The sequence below is a fragment of the Elaeis guineensis genome, chromosome 1, assembly GCF_000442705.2.
Source record: "Elaeis guineensis isolate ETL-2024a chromosome 1, EG11, whole genome shotgun sequence".
Taxonomy (NCBI): domain Eukaryota; kingdom Viridiplantae; phylum Streptophyta; class Magnoliopsida; order Arecales; family Arecaceae; genus Elaeis; species Elaeis guineensis.
The window spans coordinates 13,026,551-13,043,141 of record NC_025993.2 but is presented as its reverse complement, the minus strand read 5'-3'; the positions used below and the strand labels follow the sequence as shown (position 1 = coordinate 13,043,141).

The following is a 16,591-nucleotide window of genomic DNA, read 5'->3' as shown; positions in this document are numbered from 1 at the left end:
CGATGCCAGAGGTACGCCAACGTCCAGAGACAGCCTGCTACTGAGCTTACACCCTTGAGCGCCCCATGACCTTTTGCGCAATGGGGAATGGATATTCTTGGCCCCTTTCCCATGGCGTCTGGTCAAAGGAAATTCCTCCTTATAGCGATCGACTACTTCACCAAATGGGTCGAGGCCGAGCCACTAGCCAAAATCACAGAAGCGAAAGTGCAGGATTTCGTCTGAAAATCGATCGTGTGCAGGTTCGGTTTGCCTAGAACCCTCATCACTGATAATGGACGGCAATTCGCGGGAGCCAGATTTGCTGAATTCTGTGAAGACCTAAACATCTCCCACAAATTCACGTCAGTGGCCCATCCCCAGGCGAACGGCGAAGCCGAGGTAACAAACAGAACCCTTTTGCAGGGGATTAAGACCAGGCTCGAAAGAGCAAAAGGGACTTGGGCGGACGAACTTTATCATGTGCTATGGGCTTATCGGACCACCCAGAGGCTGCCTACAGGAGAGACTCCCTTTGCTCTAGCCTTTGGTACGGAAGCCGTCATCCCGATCGAGCTTAAACTCCCGTCGGCACGAGTCGTGACATTCGACGAACCTCAAAACGCGCAAAGTCTCAGAGCCAACCTCGACCTACTGGAAGAAAGGCGGGAGATTGCTCAGGTTCGAATGGCAGCCTACAGACAGAAAGTTGCCCGATATTACAACGCCCGGGTGAAGAACAAAGCATTCAAAGCAGGGGATCTAGTGCTCCAACGAGCTGCTGTCTCACAACCTCAGGGCCAGGGGAAGCTCGCCCCAAACTGGGAAGGACCTTATGAGGTCAAGGAAGTAGTCCGACCTGGAACTTATTATCTCAGGGAACTCGGGGGAGCTGACCTCCCGCGACCGTGGAGCTCAGAAAACTTACGGATGTACTACCAGTGATTTCGTCCTGACAAAAAAAAAAAAAAAAATGCATGCCCATTTGTCTTAGGATAATTCAAGCAGACGGTATCAAAAACGAGAGGGCAACCTTATAAAAGTCGAAGGCCCGATTCTTTTAGACCGGATGGGGGGAGAGGCCTTGCAACGCCCATATGTGCCCCCACAGCCCTGTTAGGGACAGGAGGAGAACCTCGTCCTAACTTGAGCAAAGTCGAAGGCCCGGTTCTTTTAGACCGGATGGGGGGAAGGCCTTGCAACGCCCATATGTGCCCCCACAGCCCTGTTAGGGACAGGAGGAGAACCTCGCCCTAACTTGAGCAAAGTCGAAGGCCTGGTTCTTTTAGACCGGATGGGGGGAGAGGCCTTGCAACGTCCATATGTGCCCCCACAGCCCTGTTAGGGACAGGAGGAGAACCTCGCCCTAACTTGAGCAAAGTCGAAGGCCCGATTCTTTTAGACCGGATGGGGGGAGAGGCCTTGCAACGCCCATATATGCCCCCACAGCCCTGTTAGGGACAGGAGGAGAACCTCGCCCTAACTTGAGCAAAGTCGAAGGCCCGGTTCTTTTAGACCGGATGGGGGGAGAGGCCTTGCAACGCCCATATGTGCCCCCGCAGCCCTGTAGGAACAGGAGGAGAACCTCGTCCTGACATGAGCAAAGTGAAAGACCCGGACTCCTACGGGAGCCGGGTCCCTACGCCAAGAAGACTTCACCCGGACTCCTACGGGAGCCGGGTTCCGCCGCAAAAAAAAAAAAAAAAAAGACTTCGCCCGGACTCCTACGGAGCCGGGTCCCTATGCAAAGAAGACTTCACCCGGACTCCTACGGGAGCCGGGTTCAGCCGCCAAGAAACCTTCACCCAGACTCCTACGGGAGCCGGGTTCCGCCGCTAAGACGGCTTCACCCAGACTCCTATGAGAGCCGGGCTCCACCGCCAACGACAGCTGCAGGACAACTCCGCCCGGACTTCTACGGAAGCTGGACATTACTTATAACTTTGATTGCAGAAAAACTTTGCCCTGGCTCTCACGAGAATCGAGTTACTCCAACTCCCGGAGGGCTTCTCCGTTCGGACTATCAAGGGAGCCGAACTTAGCCCCGACTTCAACGGAGAAGAATCCAGGCGAACCCGACAAGTGGGTATCCCCGAACGGCACAAAAGCCGAAAAGAAGCTCGGCAAATGACGACCCCACGTGAACTGAAAAAGTCGCCGACGACCTTTAAACAACGTAACACAGACAAAGAGAACGAAAGGAAAACGAAGAAGTCCGGCAGACAACTATTTAACACAAGATGCAAACAAGGTACTGAAATTACTTTTTCATTTAACAGAAATACACATTACAGGACCCGGTGGGTCAGGAAAAAAGAAGATACACGTCATCGCACGTATCGCGGGCACGGTTCGGGCAGGACGAACCGGAGACTGCTCCGAGCTGCGAACTCCGTCTCTATCCTTCTCAATCGCATTCACCAGTGTGTGTAACAGCTCTCGCCCATCTCGCCTCATTCTGTTCCGAGGTCCCAACCTTGGCAGAAGAGGGGTGGGGTAAATCCCCGGAGGCAGAGGGGGCAAAGACGGCCGCCACCCGAGACACTCTGCAAGGTCAGCATGCGTTACTTCCACCGCCCCCGCAACAAGTTCTACTGCCCCACCGTCAACGTCGACCGCCTCTGGTCTCTCGGCCCCGACGGCGTCAAGGATCCCGTCATGGCTTGTGACGTCTACTCTGCCCTCTTGACCGGTATCACCCCGCCTTGCTGCCCCGAGACTCGCGGGCAGAATAGCTTCCCCGACAGCCCCCGTTATTAAACCCCTGTTGTTGAAGGAATTCTTCCTTGGGCTCCCTTTAGAGCGACGGAGATTCTCACCGGCCGCCATTCTCCTTCTCTCTTTCCTCCAAACCCTAAGAATTCCCTCGAGGACAGCCTCCCAAGTAGACAACATGGTTTAAGGGAAGGAGACAGGGACTGGGGCGAGGGAAGCAGGGCTCTCAGATGAAAGAACAACGCCAGAATGAAGCTACGAAGGGGCCGAGGGGTTTAAATAGCCGATGGATCCTGGCGCAGTTATGGCGGCGGGTACTCTTGGGCCAACTAAGGTGTGCCGCGTGGCGCGCTTATCCCCTTCACCGCCATCGAGGGTTGACCGCTCACGAATTCCCGCAAACGACGCTTAGGATCGCGTTTCAGCGGGGGTTCCGAAAAGACTCTTAAGTCACCTTCACCGAAAAGCGGACTCTGACGTGCGCGCATTTAATAGGGGCGGCAGTGCGCAAGATTCGAAGGGACGGTTTCGGCTGTACTTTTGTGTACTTCCTTCGTTTGAAATTCAAAACTCGGATGTAGGGGGACTGGTGTTGGGTATAAAATACCCACAGCCGGAACCCACGGCGGAACCGCCATCAGCAAGTGCAACTCCGCCCGGACTCCTACGGGAGCCGGGCTCCGCCGACGACATCAGCGCAGCTCCGTCCGGACTCCTACGGGAGCCAGGCTCCGCCGCCATCAGCAAGTGCAGCACCGCCCGGACTCCTACGGGAGCCGGGCTCCGCCGACGACATCAGCGCAGCTCCGCCCAGACTCCTACGGGAGCCGGGCTCCACCGACATCAGCAAGTGCAGCTCCGCCCGACTCCTACGGGAGCCGGGCTCCGCCGCCAACATCAAAACAGCTCTGGCCCCGGACTCCTATCAGAGCCGGACTTCACCCTTGACTTTGTTTGCAGCGCAGCTCCGCCCGGACTCCTACGGGAGCCGGGCTCCGCCGACGACACAGCGCAGCTCCGCCCGGACTCCTACGGGAGCCGGGCTCCTCCTTCAACAGCAAGTGCAGCTCCGCCCGGACTCCTACGGGAGCCGGGCTCTGCCCAACATCAAAACAGCTCTGCCCGGACTCCTACGGGAGCCGGGCTCCGCTCCCAATATCAATTGCTGGTAAGCTCAATCCGGACTCCTATCAGAGCCGGACTTCACCCTTGACTTTGTTTGTAGCGCAGCTCCGCCCGGACTCCTACGGGAGCCGGGCTCCGCCGACGACACCAGTGCAGCTCCGCCCGGACTCCTACGGGAGCCGGGCTCCCCCAACAGCAAGTGCAGCTCCGCCCGGACTCCTACGGGAGCCGGGCTCTGCCGCCAACATCAAAACAGCTCTGCCCGGACTCCTACGGGAGCCGGGCTCCGCTCTCAATATCAATTGCTGGTAAGCTCAATCCGGACTCCTATCAGAGCCGGACTTCACCCTTGACTTTGTTTGCAGCGCAGCTCCGCCCGGACTCCTACGGGAGCCGGGCTCCGCCGATGACATCAGCGCAGCTCCGCCGGACTCCTACGGGAGCCGGGCTCCTCCTTCAACAGCAAGTGCAGCTCCGCCCGGACTCCTACGGGAGCCGGGCTCCTCCTTCAACAGCAGAACGGCTCCGCCCGGACTCCTACGGGAGCCGGGCTCCGCTCCCAATATCAATTGCTGGTAAGCTCAATCCGGACTCCTATCAGAGCCGGACTTCACCCTTGACTTTGTTTGCAGCGCAGCTCCGCCCGGACTCCTACGGGAGCCGGGCTCCGCCGACGACATCAGCGCAGCTCCGCCCGGACTCCTACGGGAGCCGGGCTCCTCCATCAACAGCAGAACGGCTCCGCCCGGACTCCTACGGGAGCCGGACTCCTCCTTCAACAGCAGAACGGCTCCGCCCGGACTCCTACGGAAGCCGGCTCTGCCATCGACAGCAGGGTGGCTCCATCCGGATCCCTACTCCACCCGCGACTCGTCCGAAAGGGGGACTCCTCCCGGACTCCTACAAAGGCCGAACTCCGACCACTGCCGAGCCTTGATCAACAGATCCGTGTCCCTTGGCAGATAACAATAACTGCCATGATCCTGTTCCACTTCCTGTAGCGGATTCCCCGCGGTTCCACCCCCTCCTGCGACAGGTGCTGCACGATCCCACTACCCTCTGACATGCTGTGTCAGCGGCTATGATGTTGCCCCGCTCCCTGCGGCAGGTGCTGCACGATCCCACTACTTGCTGACAACTAGCAGCAACGGACGCCGCTCCACTACCTGCAGTAGGCCCTACGTGGCGGGCTGGGGTGATGGCCATGGGTCTACCCCACTATCTTCCGCAATCAATTTCCCTGACCACGAGCGGCCCACTACCAGGCGGTTACAAACGTCGCCATCAGTCCATTGCCTCCCCCGCCTATAAAAGGGGGACTCAGATACGTTATTCTTTAAGCTTTTTTGCCTTATCTCAAAACTCTGCTAAATTCTCCGTTCGAGCACTCCATTCTTGTTGAGGCAGAGAACTGACTTGAGCGTCGGAGGGTCTTGCCGGAGCAACCCCACCTCCGGTTTAGACTTCTCTTGCAGGTCCCGGCGGCGACCGCGGCTTCCTCAACTCCAGCTTCTCCGGCGCAGGCGGATTTTTGCACCAACATTTACGTTAAATTGCCTTGCTCCTATACAAATTATCTTCCGTTGTAAAATTATAAATAAATATTATAAAAATAAAATTATAATTCAAATAAAAAAATAAATTATAAAAATTAAAAAAATAAAAAAATATCCTTGAGTCTCTAAATGGGGGTGGGACGGCGCACCGAGGAATGCCGGTGACAGTATGCTGGGGAGGTACATTGGGGAGGAGGAGGGGGGCGGGTCGAGAGAAAAGGAAGAGCCGGGGACAGAGGACCGAGCAGGGAGGGGCCAGGGTTCTCGCGCCGAGAGGAGGGAGGGCCACCGGAGAGGAGGGGGATGGATGGTCGCAGGGAACTGAGGTGGGAGCATTTGCATCAGGGATTGAGAGGAGCGACGGGGCCGTTTGCATCGGGGATCGAGAGGAGCAGTGGGGGCGTCTGTGTCGGGGACCAAGAGGAAGTGGCGGGGTTCGTGCGGGGAGGAAGGGGATCAAGAGGGAGAGATCGCGCGGGGAGGAGGGGGACCGAGCGATAGGTCGTGCAGGGAGGAGGGGGTGATCGAGAGAGAAAGATCGCGCGGGGAGGAGGAGGGACCAAGAGGAAAAGATCATGTAGGGAGGAGGGGGACCCAATGTTTTTCCCTAAGTCGAGAGATTTTTTTTTTTTTTTTTGTCTAAGTCTCTTGAGAGTCGTCCTTTCGACTCATAGAGTCGTCCTTCCAAAGGGCGGTTTTTCGTTGGTTGACTCATCTCCTATATAATATGGAAGGTGATTCAGGTGGTACTTAAAGTCATTCTATCATGGAATGATTTTTTTTATGGATAATAAATTGATAAATATTTTTTAAAAAATATTATTTTGATAAATTATTTTAAAATTAATAATAAATGGATAAAAAATTCGCAATTAGAGAGACTCCTGCCCCCTCGTGGGCCCGCGTCTCTCGTTCGCTGCCCTTGGCGAAGACGAAAAGAATTGCGGCCGCCAGCTCGCCTTCTTCCTCTTCTCTCCTTTTCCCACTCGATAGGGAAGAAGGCGAAGAACTAAGACCGAAGGGGCAAAGATGAGGTCCGACTCTCCCACCGCCCGTCGAATCGTTCTCGCTTTCTTAGATTTCCTCAAATCCGGTGCGTTTTCTCTCGCTCAATCTCCTTAATTCGGTACCCAATCGGATTTGTTTCGTTTGTCCCTTGTTGCTCTTCTTTATCTTTTTCAAGAGAAGTAGAAAGTGGCATTATGGTAGAGGAAGGGCAATTGATTTCTTTCTTTCAAGTTTTAATCATGGGTCTCTCAGTATGCCGTGGTGGCTTTGTTAGGGTTTGTAAAATTTTCGCCTATCTATTGGTTAGAACTGTTAATAATCCAAGAAACACTCTTGGAAGGCATGTGGTACTTCCCTTCTGCTGTCCTGAACTGGTGGTAGGTCAAATTATTGCAGACATTATTGCGACCCTCGTGTTTGATTTTATAAATGACTTCTTTATGAAGCATTTTTGGATAATGGGCTTTTCTGTTCGCTCGTAGAGCATCTAACGTTTGAGACCTTTGACAGAATGTCCGTAGCTTGATTGGATATGGCAATTTAATTTCTAGGACAAGAAGCTACCTAGAAGAGGGAGCTTTCTTTATTCTTGATACCATGACAACAAAGTTTTCTTTAAATGGGACTGATCATTTGATATTAGATATCTTTTGACCTTATTAGGACAAATTGTAGGTCAATTTCTTGTGCAGATATTATAAGGACCCTCTTGCTTGATTCTGTAAACGGCTTCTTTATGAGGCATATTTTGATAATGGGTTTTCTTGTCACTTGTAGAGCATCTAGTATTTGGGACCTCAGTCAGATGGAATGTCCGTACCTTGATTGGATATGACACAATTTAATTTCTGAGACAACAACCCACTAAGAAGGGGGGATGATTTCTTGATTCTTGATACCATGACAAGTTTTCCTCAGATGGGATTGATCATTTGATATAAGATATTTTTTGACCTTATTAGGACAAATTGTAGGTCAAATTCTTGAACAGACATATTAAGGACCCTCTTGCTGGATTCTAGAAATGATTTCTTTATGAGGCATATTCTATTCTAGTAATGGGTTTTCTAGTCACTCATAGAGCATCTAGTATATGAAGCCTCAGTCAGAAGAAACGTTAGTAGCTTGATTGGATGTGACATAACTTAATTTCTAAGACAAGAACCTACTAAGAAGAGGGGATGATTTCTTGATTCTTGCTACCATGACAATCAAGGTTTCTTTAAATAGGACTGATCATTTGATATTATATATCTTTTGATCTTATTAGGACAAATTGTAGGTCAAATTCTTGCACAAACATTATGGGGGTTCTCTTGCTTGATTTTAGAAATGACTTCTTTTCGAGGCATATTTTGATAATGGTTTTTCTAGTTACTTGTAGAGCATCTAGTCTTTGGTAGCTCAGTCAGAAGAAATGTCAGTAGTTTGATTGGATGATAGAATTTAATTTCCTAAGACAAGAACCTACTAAGAAGAGAGGATGATTTCTTGATTCTTGATACCATGACTATAAAGGTTTCTTTAAATGGGACTGATCATTTGATATGAGATATCTTTTGACCTTATTAGGACAGATTGGTAGGTTAAATTCTTGCATATACATTATGAAGACCCTCTTGCTTGATTCTAGAAATGACATTTTTATGAGGCATATTTTGATAATGGGTTTTCTAGTCACTCATAGTGCATCTAGTATTTGAAACCTCAATCAGACAGAGTGTCAGTAGCTTGATTGGATACAACAAAACATTGTTTCTAAGACAAGAACCTACTAAGAAGAGGAGAAATTATGATTGGAATGGTTCTGCCACATGTATCTCAGACAATCCAATGCCAAGCCAGCACACCATCCAAGAAAGTGAACTTTTTTCTATTCAAAGCAGTAAAAGTAATTAGCTTGCCATTCATATTTAACAGTGAAACTTTTTTATTTAAAATTCTCAATCAAGTTTGGACAACAGTGCAACTTTTTCCACTAATAGATGATGTGTTGGTTTGTTATTGGATGGTCTAATGTACACGTGGTAGAACCATTTTAACCAATAATTTCTCTAAGAAGAGGGGATGATCTCTTGATTCTTGCTACCATGACAATAAAGTTTTCTTTACATGGGACTGATCATTTGATATCATATATCTCTTGACTTTATTAGGACAAGTTGGCAGGTGAAATTCTTGCATAGACATTATAAGGACCCTCTTGCTTGATTCTAGAAATGACTTCTTTATAAGGCGTATTTTGATAATAAGTTTTCTATGCACTCATACAGCATCTAATATTTTAGATCTCAGTCTGAATGTTAGCAGCTTGATTGAATACGAAACAACTTAATTTTTAAGACAAAAACATACTAGGAAGAGGAGATGATTTCTTGATTCTTGTTACCATGATGATAAAGGTTTCTTTAATTTGGACCGATCATTTGATATTAGATATCTTCTGACTTATTCAGACAAATTGTAGGTCAAATTCTTGCACAGACATCATAACGCCCCTCTTGCTTGATTCTACAAATGACTTCTTGAGGAGGCATATTTTAATAATGGGTTTTCTAGTCACTTATAGAGCATCTAGTTTTTGAGACATTAGTTAGACAGAATGTTAGTAGCTTGATTGGATGCAGCGAAACTTAATTTCTAAGACAAGAAGCTATTAGGAAGAGGGGATGATTTCTTGATACTTGCTACCATGACAATAAAGTTTTCTTTAAAATGATACTAATCATTTGATATTAGATATCCTTTGACCTTATTAGGACAAATTGGTAGGTCAAATTCTTGCATAGACATTATAAGGATTCTATTGCTTAATTCTAGATATGAGGCATACTTTGATAATATGTTTTCTATGCACTCATAGAGCATCGAATATTTGAGACCTTGTCAGATGGAATGTCAGTAGCTTGATTGGATATGATAAAACTTAATTTCTAAGACAAGAACCTATTAAGAAGAGGAGATGATTTTTTTTTTTGATTAGGCGGAACATTCATATACATGTAGTATAAATACAATCAAGAGGATCAGAAAGTAAAATGACATGGAGGGTGCCAGAGCCCCCTCTTGCCTCAATCCATAAAACATCTCTTGAATGCTCCGCAACATAGGAAGCGACCCAGTTAACAGCATTGTTTGCCTTTCGATAAATATGCTTGATGTTGACAAAGGTGCACCCATGTAGCAGTCTCCAAATGTTGCAAAGGAGCGGATGCATGGCTATGACTCTCATTTGCCTCTAAATCCAACGTATGATTGTGGTTGAGCTGCCTTTGATAATAAGATGTTCGGCCTCCAGGGTCTATCTCATATATACGATGCCGGCCCAGGTTGCCCACAACTTAGCTTTAGGAATAGTGGACTCAAAAGTGTGATCATCGCTCATAGCCACCATCCTGGAATCCGACCCACAAACCATAAACCTTGCATCATTTGCCCCTATTTCTAGGGGCTCCTAAGTAATGAACACCAATCGAGTCGCTATAGGAGCAGAGAGGAAATCCTAGGTATGTGAGTCTAGCAAGGCTGTGGTAGTCATGGATGGGTGAATCATCTCATCAGCTTGTCTCATAGCTCTCTCTAGGATGAATCTCACTGGCTGCCTCCTTGATTCAAAGACAATGCTGTTTCTAAACAATCAGGTATGGTAAGCAATATAAGTGGCTCTAATATTGGACTGTCTGGCAACCTCGATACCTATGCTCCAATACAAAGCATCGAAGAAGGCTTGCATCAGTGCCGCCATTTGGACTGTTGTGAGGAAGTTGGTCAAATGCCAAACCTGAGCAGCACTCTGACACTAGAACGAGATGTGCCCCATTATCTCATCATCCACCCTGTAGCATGGATGGATGGATGGTAGGTCCATGCTCTGTCACTTAGCATCACCCTAGTCGGGAGGCGACCCTACATAACCTTCTAGATGAATAGACTGACTCTCGAGTGCACTGCGAGTCTCCAAATGCAAGTACCATCTAGCTGTCTGATTGGCTCCCTCTTGTACAGGATGTAGAGGTCACCAACCACAATCCTTGAAGTGCATGACAATCTTCAAACTCTTATGTCTTGACCTCCATGAATGGGGATGACCTATGAAAAGACTTGCTCAGCCAGCTGAGCACCAAAAAAGTCAGTCACCACATCAGTATTCCAGCCCCTCCCGACAGGATGGAGTAAATCGCAAACCCGCATAGCCTCTCCAACCTTGACATCGACGAAGGTCGGCAAGCGACTTAGTGGGAGATGAACAATCCATGGATCCTGCAAGAGGTCCATGGTCAGTCCATCCCCTAACAACCATCCGACATGGTCCATTACTCATGGAGCATTGGCCCAGGCCTCCCTCTAGATGAATGAGCTGCCATGCCTATGCGAATTGCTACTCAAAGAAGTCCATGGGCCATACTTGGCCCTCATCACCATGGTCCAAAAATTATTAGGCTAGAGAAGGGACCACGTGGCATGCCTCATATCGGATCGGCAACGACTAAATACAAAGGCCCCTATCTCTATGAGTTGGTAAATCACCCCCATCAACGAGGTATACACTACCTTGACTCTAGTGCGAGCCCCATAGGAACCTTTTGAACATTTGCTCAAGCTTTGTCAAGCAGGTCAGAAGTGTTAGACAGAAGATACATGGCAACTGAACTAATAACATATCTCATCAGAGTGACTCTACCCATCATTGACAACAAGCTTGTCTACCAGCCCTCAAGCCTCTTTCGAACTAACTGCTCCATTATCGAGCACTCCACCCTCTACAACCTCCACCCCCTGATGAGAACGCCCAAATAGCGCCAGACCCTGCACTGCTCCATGATGCCTAGCTGATTTCTAATTGCCAGCTTCAATTGAAAATTGTTTTTTGTGCTGAAATACACTATAGACGTGAGCAGATTTATCTTTTGCCCAGAAATCAGGTAGTATTCTTCAAGATTCTCGTGAAGCCAACCGCATTTTGGATAGAAGTCTGATCCATCAGAAGACAATCATCTGTAAAGAGCAAATGCGAGATAGGTTGAGCACTTGACGCCAGCACATAGGGATCTAAAACTCCTTCAGGGATGCAGTGGGACAAAGCATTAGTACAAATGATAAATAAGTAGGGTAATAGGGGGCAACCTTGGCAAAAGTCAACAGTGGATTAGAAGAAATCTGTCGGGGTGCCGTTGATCAGGATGGCAAAGGTTGGCGTACAGATGCATCCCGTGATCCAACTAATCCAACTGCTGTGGAAGTCAAAACCCCAGAGCACGTCTGAGGAATTGCTAGGACATGGCAGTCATAAGCTCTCTCCATATCAAGTTTGACAACCATGAGACAACATTGAGTTGGAGCTCTTTATAGGTCATGCATGAACTCTTGGGCAATCAGCATATTATCAAAGATGCTCCAACTACCAAGAAAGGCTCGCTGCTTTGGACTGGTGAGATGGAGAAGAATCGGTTGCATTCTACCCACCATGATCTTGGCACAGGCCTCATATAAAGTATAGTGCACAAGCTAATCGATCTGAAATGATTTGGCTTCGAAGCATCTTGCCGCTTTGGGAGTAGAGCAATGAAAGTTCTCTTCCATGCCTTAAGCATTAATCTGGTGGTAAAAAACTGCTGGATAGCCTCCACCACCTCGTCTGTGATGATGACCCAATACCACTTGAAGAAAAAAGAAGGAAAATCATTCGATCCAGGTGCTTTATCCTCCGTCGTAGGTCAAATCATCCCCTAAAACTCCTCAGTCGACACAGCCCTAGTCAACACAGCATTCTCTTGATCCAAGATCTGGTTAGGCGGTGTCGGGCACATAAAAAAGCTATCCCCATCCAGGCTGACCGTTCATCTCGATTTGAAGAAGTTGAGGATCTCCTTGTCGACATCCTCCATGCTGTCAACCCACTGCCCACTATTGTTTCTCAAAGTCTGGATCTGGTTCTTGTGTCTTCTGATGTTTGTAGATTGATGAAAGAATCTTGTGTTTCTATTATTTTCCTTGATCTATTGTACCATCGACTTGTGCCTCCGAAGAATCTCTTATTACTGCAAGAGAGAGTGGTGCATAAAGAGATGTCCCTAAAGGTCCACCAAATCTTCCTTAATAAGTCCTCCCTCCCGATCCTCTCCTAAACTGGAGCTCGGAGATAGCAGCTTCAACCTCCTCTAGCCTTCTGAAGATGTTGCTAACCTCAACCCAATTCCATCATTTGAGTATGCATTTTGTTAGTGCCAATCTCTGAGTCACCTGGTACTTGGTGTCACCTCATATTGGTAACCTCCAGACCTCTTGCATCATATTCCACGATCGGAGGAACGAGAACCAAAACTTTGCAAACTGAAATGGGTTCCGATGAGAGAAAGGAGTATTAATGCCGATTGGAACAGAGCAACGATTCGATGTAATCCTCGGAAGGTGGCATACCTGGTGGCTCGGGAAGAGATGAATCCAACTAGTGGTAGCAAAAGTTCTATCGATCCGCCTCCACACCCAAGCCCCATCTTGTGATTGTTGCACCAAGGAAACTTGGGACCTGAGCACCCTACGTCCACCAGATCATTCGTCATTATGAACTCTTGGAACTCCTAGTCTCAATGGTGTCCGAGAAGGGCCATCCCCCTTTTTCTGCTGGGGCCCATCAATGCAATTGAAGCCACCAGTGATCAAAGAAGGAACATCGCGCTCTACTAATCTAGAACTTCATCCCAAAGCATGCGCCTCTTCCTATTACTAGCATAAACACCAGATAATTACCAAGGAGATTCATTAGCTTTAGTAGTTACAATGACAACGTGCTGATTACTCTTATGGAAGTCATTCACACCAGCTACACCGTTCCTCCACACTGTTATAATTCTCCTTGAAAGGCTCAGAGCCTCAATGTCACAGAACCCCCAAGACAATAGAAAATGGTGCCGAGCTCGGGTTAAATTGATGCTCGATAGGTGGGTCTTCAGGAGGACACAAATATCCGAGCTATGCTGCTGCATCAATCTTCAAAAAGTAGAAACGGAGGGCTTCTCGCCCCTGGGGTGTTCCATGCTAAGATCTTCATCAAGGGAGCGATAAAGGGATGCGGGCTGGATCCCCAGAACCAACACCATGGCCATCTCTCTCCAATGTCTCCCTTTCCAAGAGCACCTTCAAATTATCCCCACCCTTTTCACACCCCTGTAAGCAGGCCACTATTCGACCAAGTTCATCTTCACTAAGCAGTCTCAGCTGATCCGATTGGACACCCACCCCACCATCTGGATCGGCCGATCCCTTATATTGGATTGAAGAGCCACCATTGTCGTCCATGACAACATCACAAGCTGCCAGCCATTGACCACCGTTCGATAGCCGCCCCTCCCTGCTAGTGCTAGATTGCTTCCTGTCGTCCGTAGATGAAGGCTTCAAAGACCAATTGGGTGAGGAGTCGCCACCCATTGCTGGCACACCATCGATAGAAGGGTTGGGTGCCAGCACTGCACCCTTTCAAGCGGTGGCACACCCCCCCACAGGCTATGTGCTTTCATCTTTTTCGATGATGGCTACCTTAGGTGATGAGGGGAACCATCTCCTTCGATCCTGATCTCCTTCTTTATCTAGCTCCAACACTTGCGATCGGCTTAGGCTCGCTCGATCCATGGAAGCTCGGGCCTGGTGAGCCAGGCAAGGCTGGGTGTTTTTGGGCCTTGGGGCTTGGGCTCTAGGTCCTCTTCAGACTTGGACAGCCTACCTCCGCATCAAAAGATCAAATGGGCTTGGGTCTCTCTTGGCTCGGGTCCACAACATCTCCCCTAGGCCCACATCCAACAGGACCTCGAAGGGCCCCCCATCAATTGACCTGGACTTGCCTGCTTACACCCGACTGAGTTGGAGCTCCCCTTGCCACTTATCCGGAGATCTGCGGCAGGTGACTTTAGATGGCTTTCGCCACTTGTCCAAGTCAGGTGGCGAACCTGGAAAGCTGAGTTACTGCCTCGGCGAGTTTGGCTTGGAAGACGATGAGTTGGGATTGGAGGAGTTTGGGTTGGACCCGGTCTCCTTTTATTCATCCCGGTTCTTAGAGCCCTAGGTTGCCGATGTTTGGATGTTATCAGCCAAGGATCAAGATGTGGTTGGGATGTGGTTGTTGGAATACTGCCTGCACTGTCATCCAAGCCCTTGTCGCAACCCTTTTCCACCACCATTAGCGATGGTGTGCTGTGGTTCTAACTTCTGACCACCCTCCACGTCCACAAAATTCTTCGATTGAAGGGGGCAGTCACTCCCCTTCGAGCTTGGATCAGCTGGGGGAAAATGGCAGCCGTTGTTGGTGTGCCCTTGCCAGCTGCACAAATAGCATACAGTTGGCACATTTTCATACACAAACGGCTGCCAAAAAATCCCTTTCCTCCCTTGATTGAGACCCCTAGCTTGGGCGGCTTAGCCAAATTGATCTCGACCTAGATTCTGGTGAAGCCTATCTTTCGGCATTGGTCGGTGAAATCATCCATCGTTGGCGGCTTCCCTACCTTCGCTGCAATCCCGAGGATCCTTGCCGTCTTTTAACATTCAATGGGCAGCCCTGGCAATCTCAACCACACCACCATCTTTCTCACCATGTTTGTCCTTAGAATGGAATCATGCATCCGAGGTTCCAGGGCTAGCAGCTGGCCGACAACGAACCAAGGACCAGCCCTGATGATAGATTCACAATCAGCCGCCAATCAGAACTGGGGGAGCTGATGGCCCTCAGCTAGGGTATAAGCTGCCACCTCATAGGTGAGCTCGCCCTTTCGCTGGAATTCCCTCGTAAGCCACTCCACTAGAACCCTTCTTCCTAAGCTTCGAGTGATCACCACAAAATTCTCCCACTGCTTTCTTGATTCTTCCATTTCCTCCTCCGGGAACTTGAGCACCTTGGTGAAGTAGCTCTGGAGTTTTTCAACCTTCTCCAGTATTTGTGAAAGGTCCACAATGGCTGCCTCAGGGGTCCTTGAGCTACTCTCGCCCAGGACCATCCCTTCTTGCCAGTTTCCGATGATGATCGACCACTCTCACCCCTGGTTCCACCCTTCACCTCCTTCTTCAACACCCAACCCTGACGGTCACCACCTGCTCGCAGAAAAGCGCAAGAGATCACACGAATTTTAGCACACTCACAGAAGTGCACTCAGGCAGAACTTTGCTTGTTGTGCACTGCTTACCCTAAGAGAGCTCTTGATTCTTGCTGCCATGGTGATAAAGTTTTCTTTAAATTTGGCAGATCATTTGATATTGGATATCTTTGGACCTCCATTCCTAAATGTTTAACCTGAACCTCATGCTACAAGATTTCATCTCTTCTGCAGTGCCTGCTTCATGAATTGAAGTATGGTTTGTTGAAGTTTATTGAAGTTGGATGACAGTCCCTAAGTTTTGTTTTAGTTACATCTATAATACATAAATCGATGAGACCAAAATCTGTTTCTTCTGTTAAATGAAATAGTGCATGCCTGATGCCTCACCCTAATTCTTGTTGCCAAACTTGATTGCTGAAGTGGTTGAAGAGGAAATCATCACTGATCCCAAGGAAATTACTTCTTGATGCATATTTGAACTGGAGTTTGGGATGGCAAGTGCTGCCTTGTGAACCATCTGGCTATCCTTTTTAAATTTCAACCGTACCATGAAGCAACCCATGTTTGTGGAAATAAGAAATTTTGGATGGTCACGTTGGCATCCTTTATGTTCAATAGTCTCCTGTTAGATAATGAAATGTGATAAATGCTGTAGAGTACCATCAAAAAAAAAATGCTAATAAGATCCTATGGACATATAGTGTTTGATAAGCTAACAAATTCTAGATGGGAATGATTAGTTATTATGCACCATATATAGGCATCATGGAGGGGGAAAAAAATGTATTCTTCAAATAAAATCGATGTTTACCAAAGCAAAAAAAAGATGGACATGTTCATCAAAGAATATTTGATGGACATGTTCATCAAAGAATATTTCTTGGAGGAAATGTTTTCTCCTAAAGATTAGATGGACATAGGAATATATTAGTGGCTTCTGAGTTAGGAGTGATATGAGTGGCACAAATGTAGTTATGCATGAGTAGAACCTCCCATTCCCCCAAAAAGAAACCCACGCACGAGAGAGAGAGAGAGAGGAGAAGGAGAGGAGGAGGAGAAGAAGAAGAAGAAGAAGAAGAAGAAGAGGATGCACAAGCTTAACGAGAATGATAAGTTCATAGTCAA

General features: G+C 48.3%; 1 protein-coding gene across 1 annotated transcript in view; it reads left to right on the top strand.

The window, feature by feature from the left end:
• Nucleotides 1-6,270: 6,270 nt before the first annotated feature.
• The window catches only part of LOC105038056 (uncharacterized), a 37,763-nt gene continuing 27,442 nt past the window's right edge, over nt 6,271-16,591 (top strand). Inside the window, exon 1 of the mRNA XM_073250789.1 lies at nt 6,271-6,468. Within this exon, the coding sequence (XP_073106890.1) occupies nt 6,405-6,468 (64 nt within the window). The 5' untranslated portion in view covers nt 6,271-6,404. The remainder of the gene's footprint in view (nt 6,469-16,591) is intronic.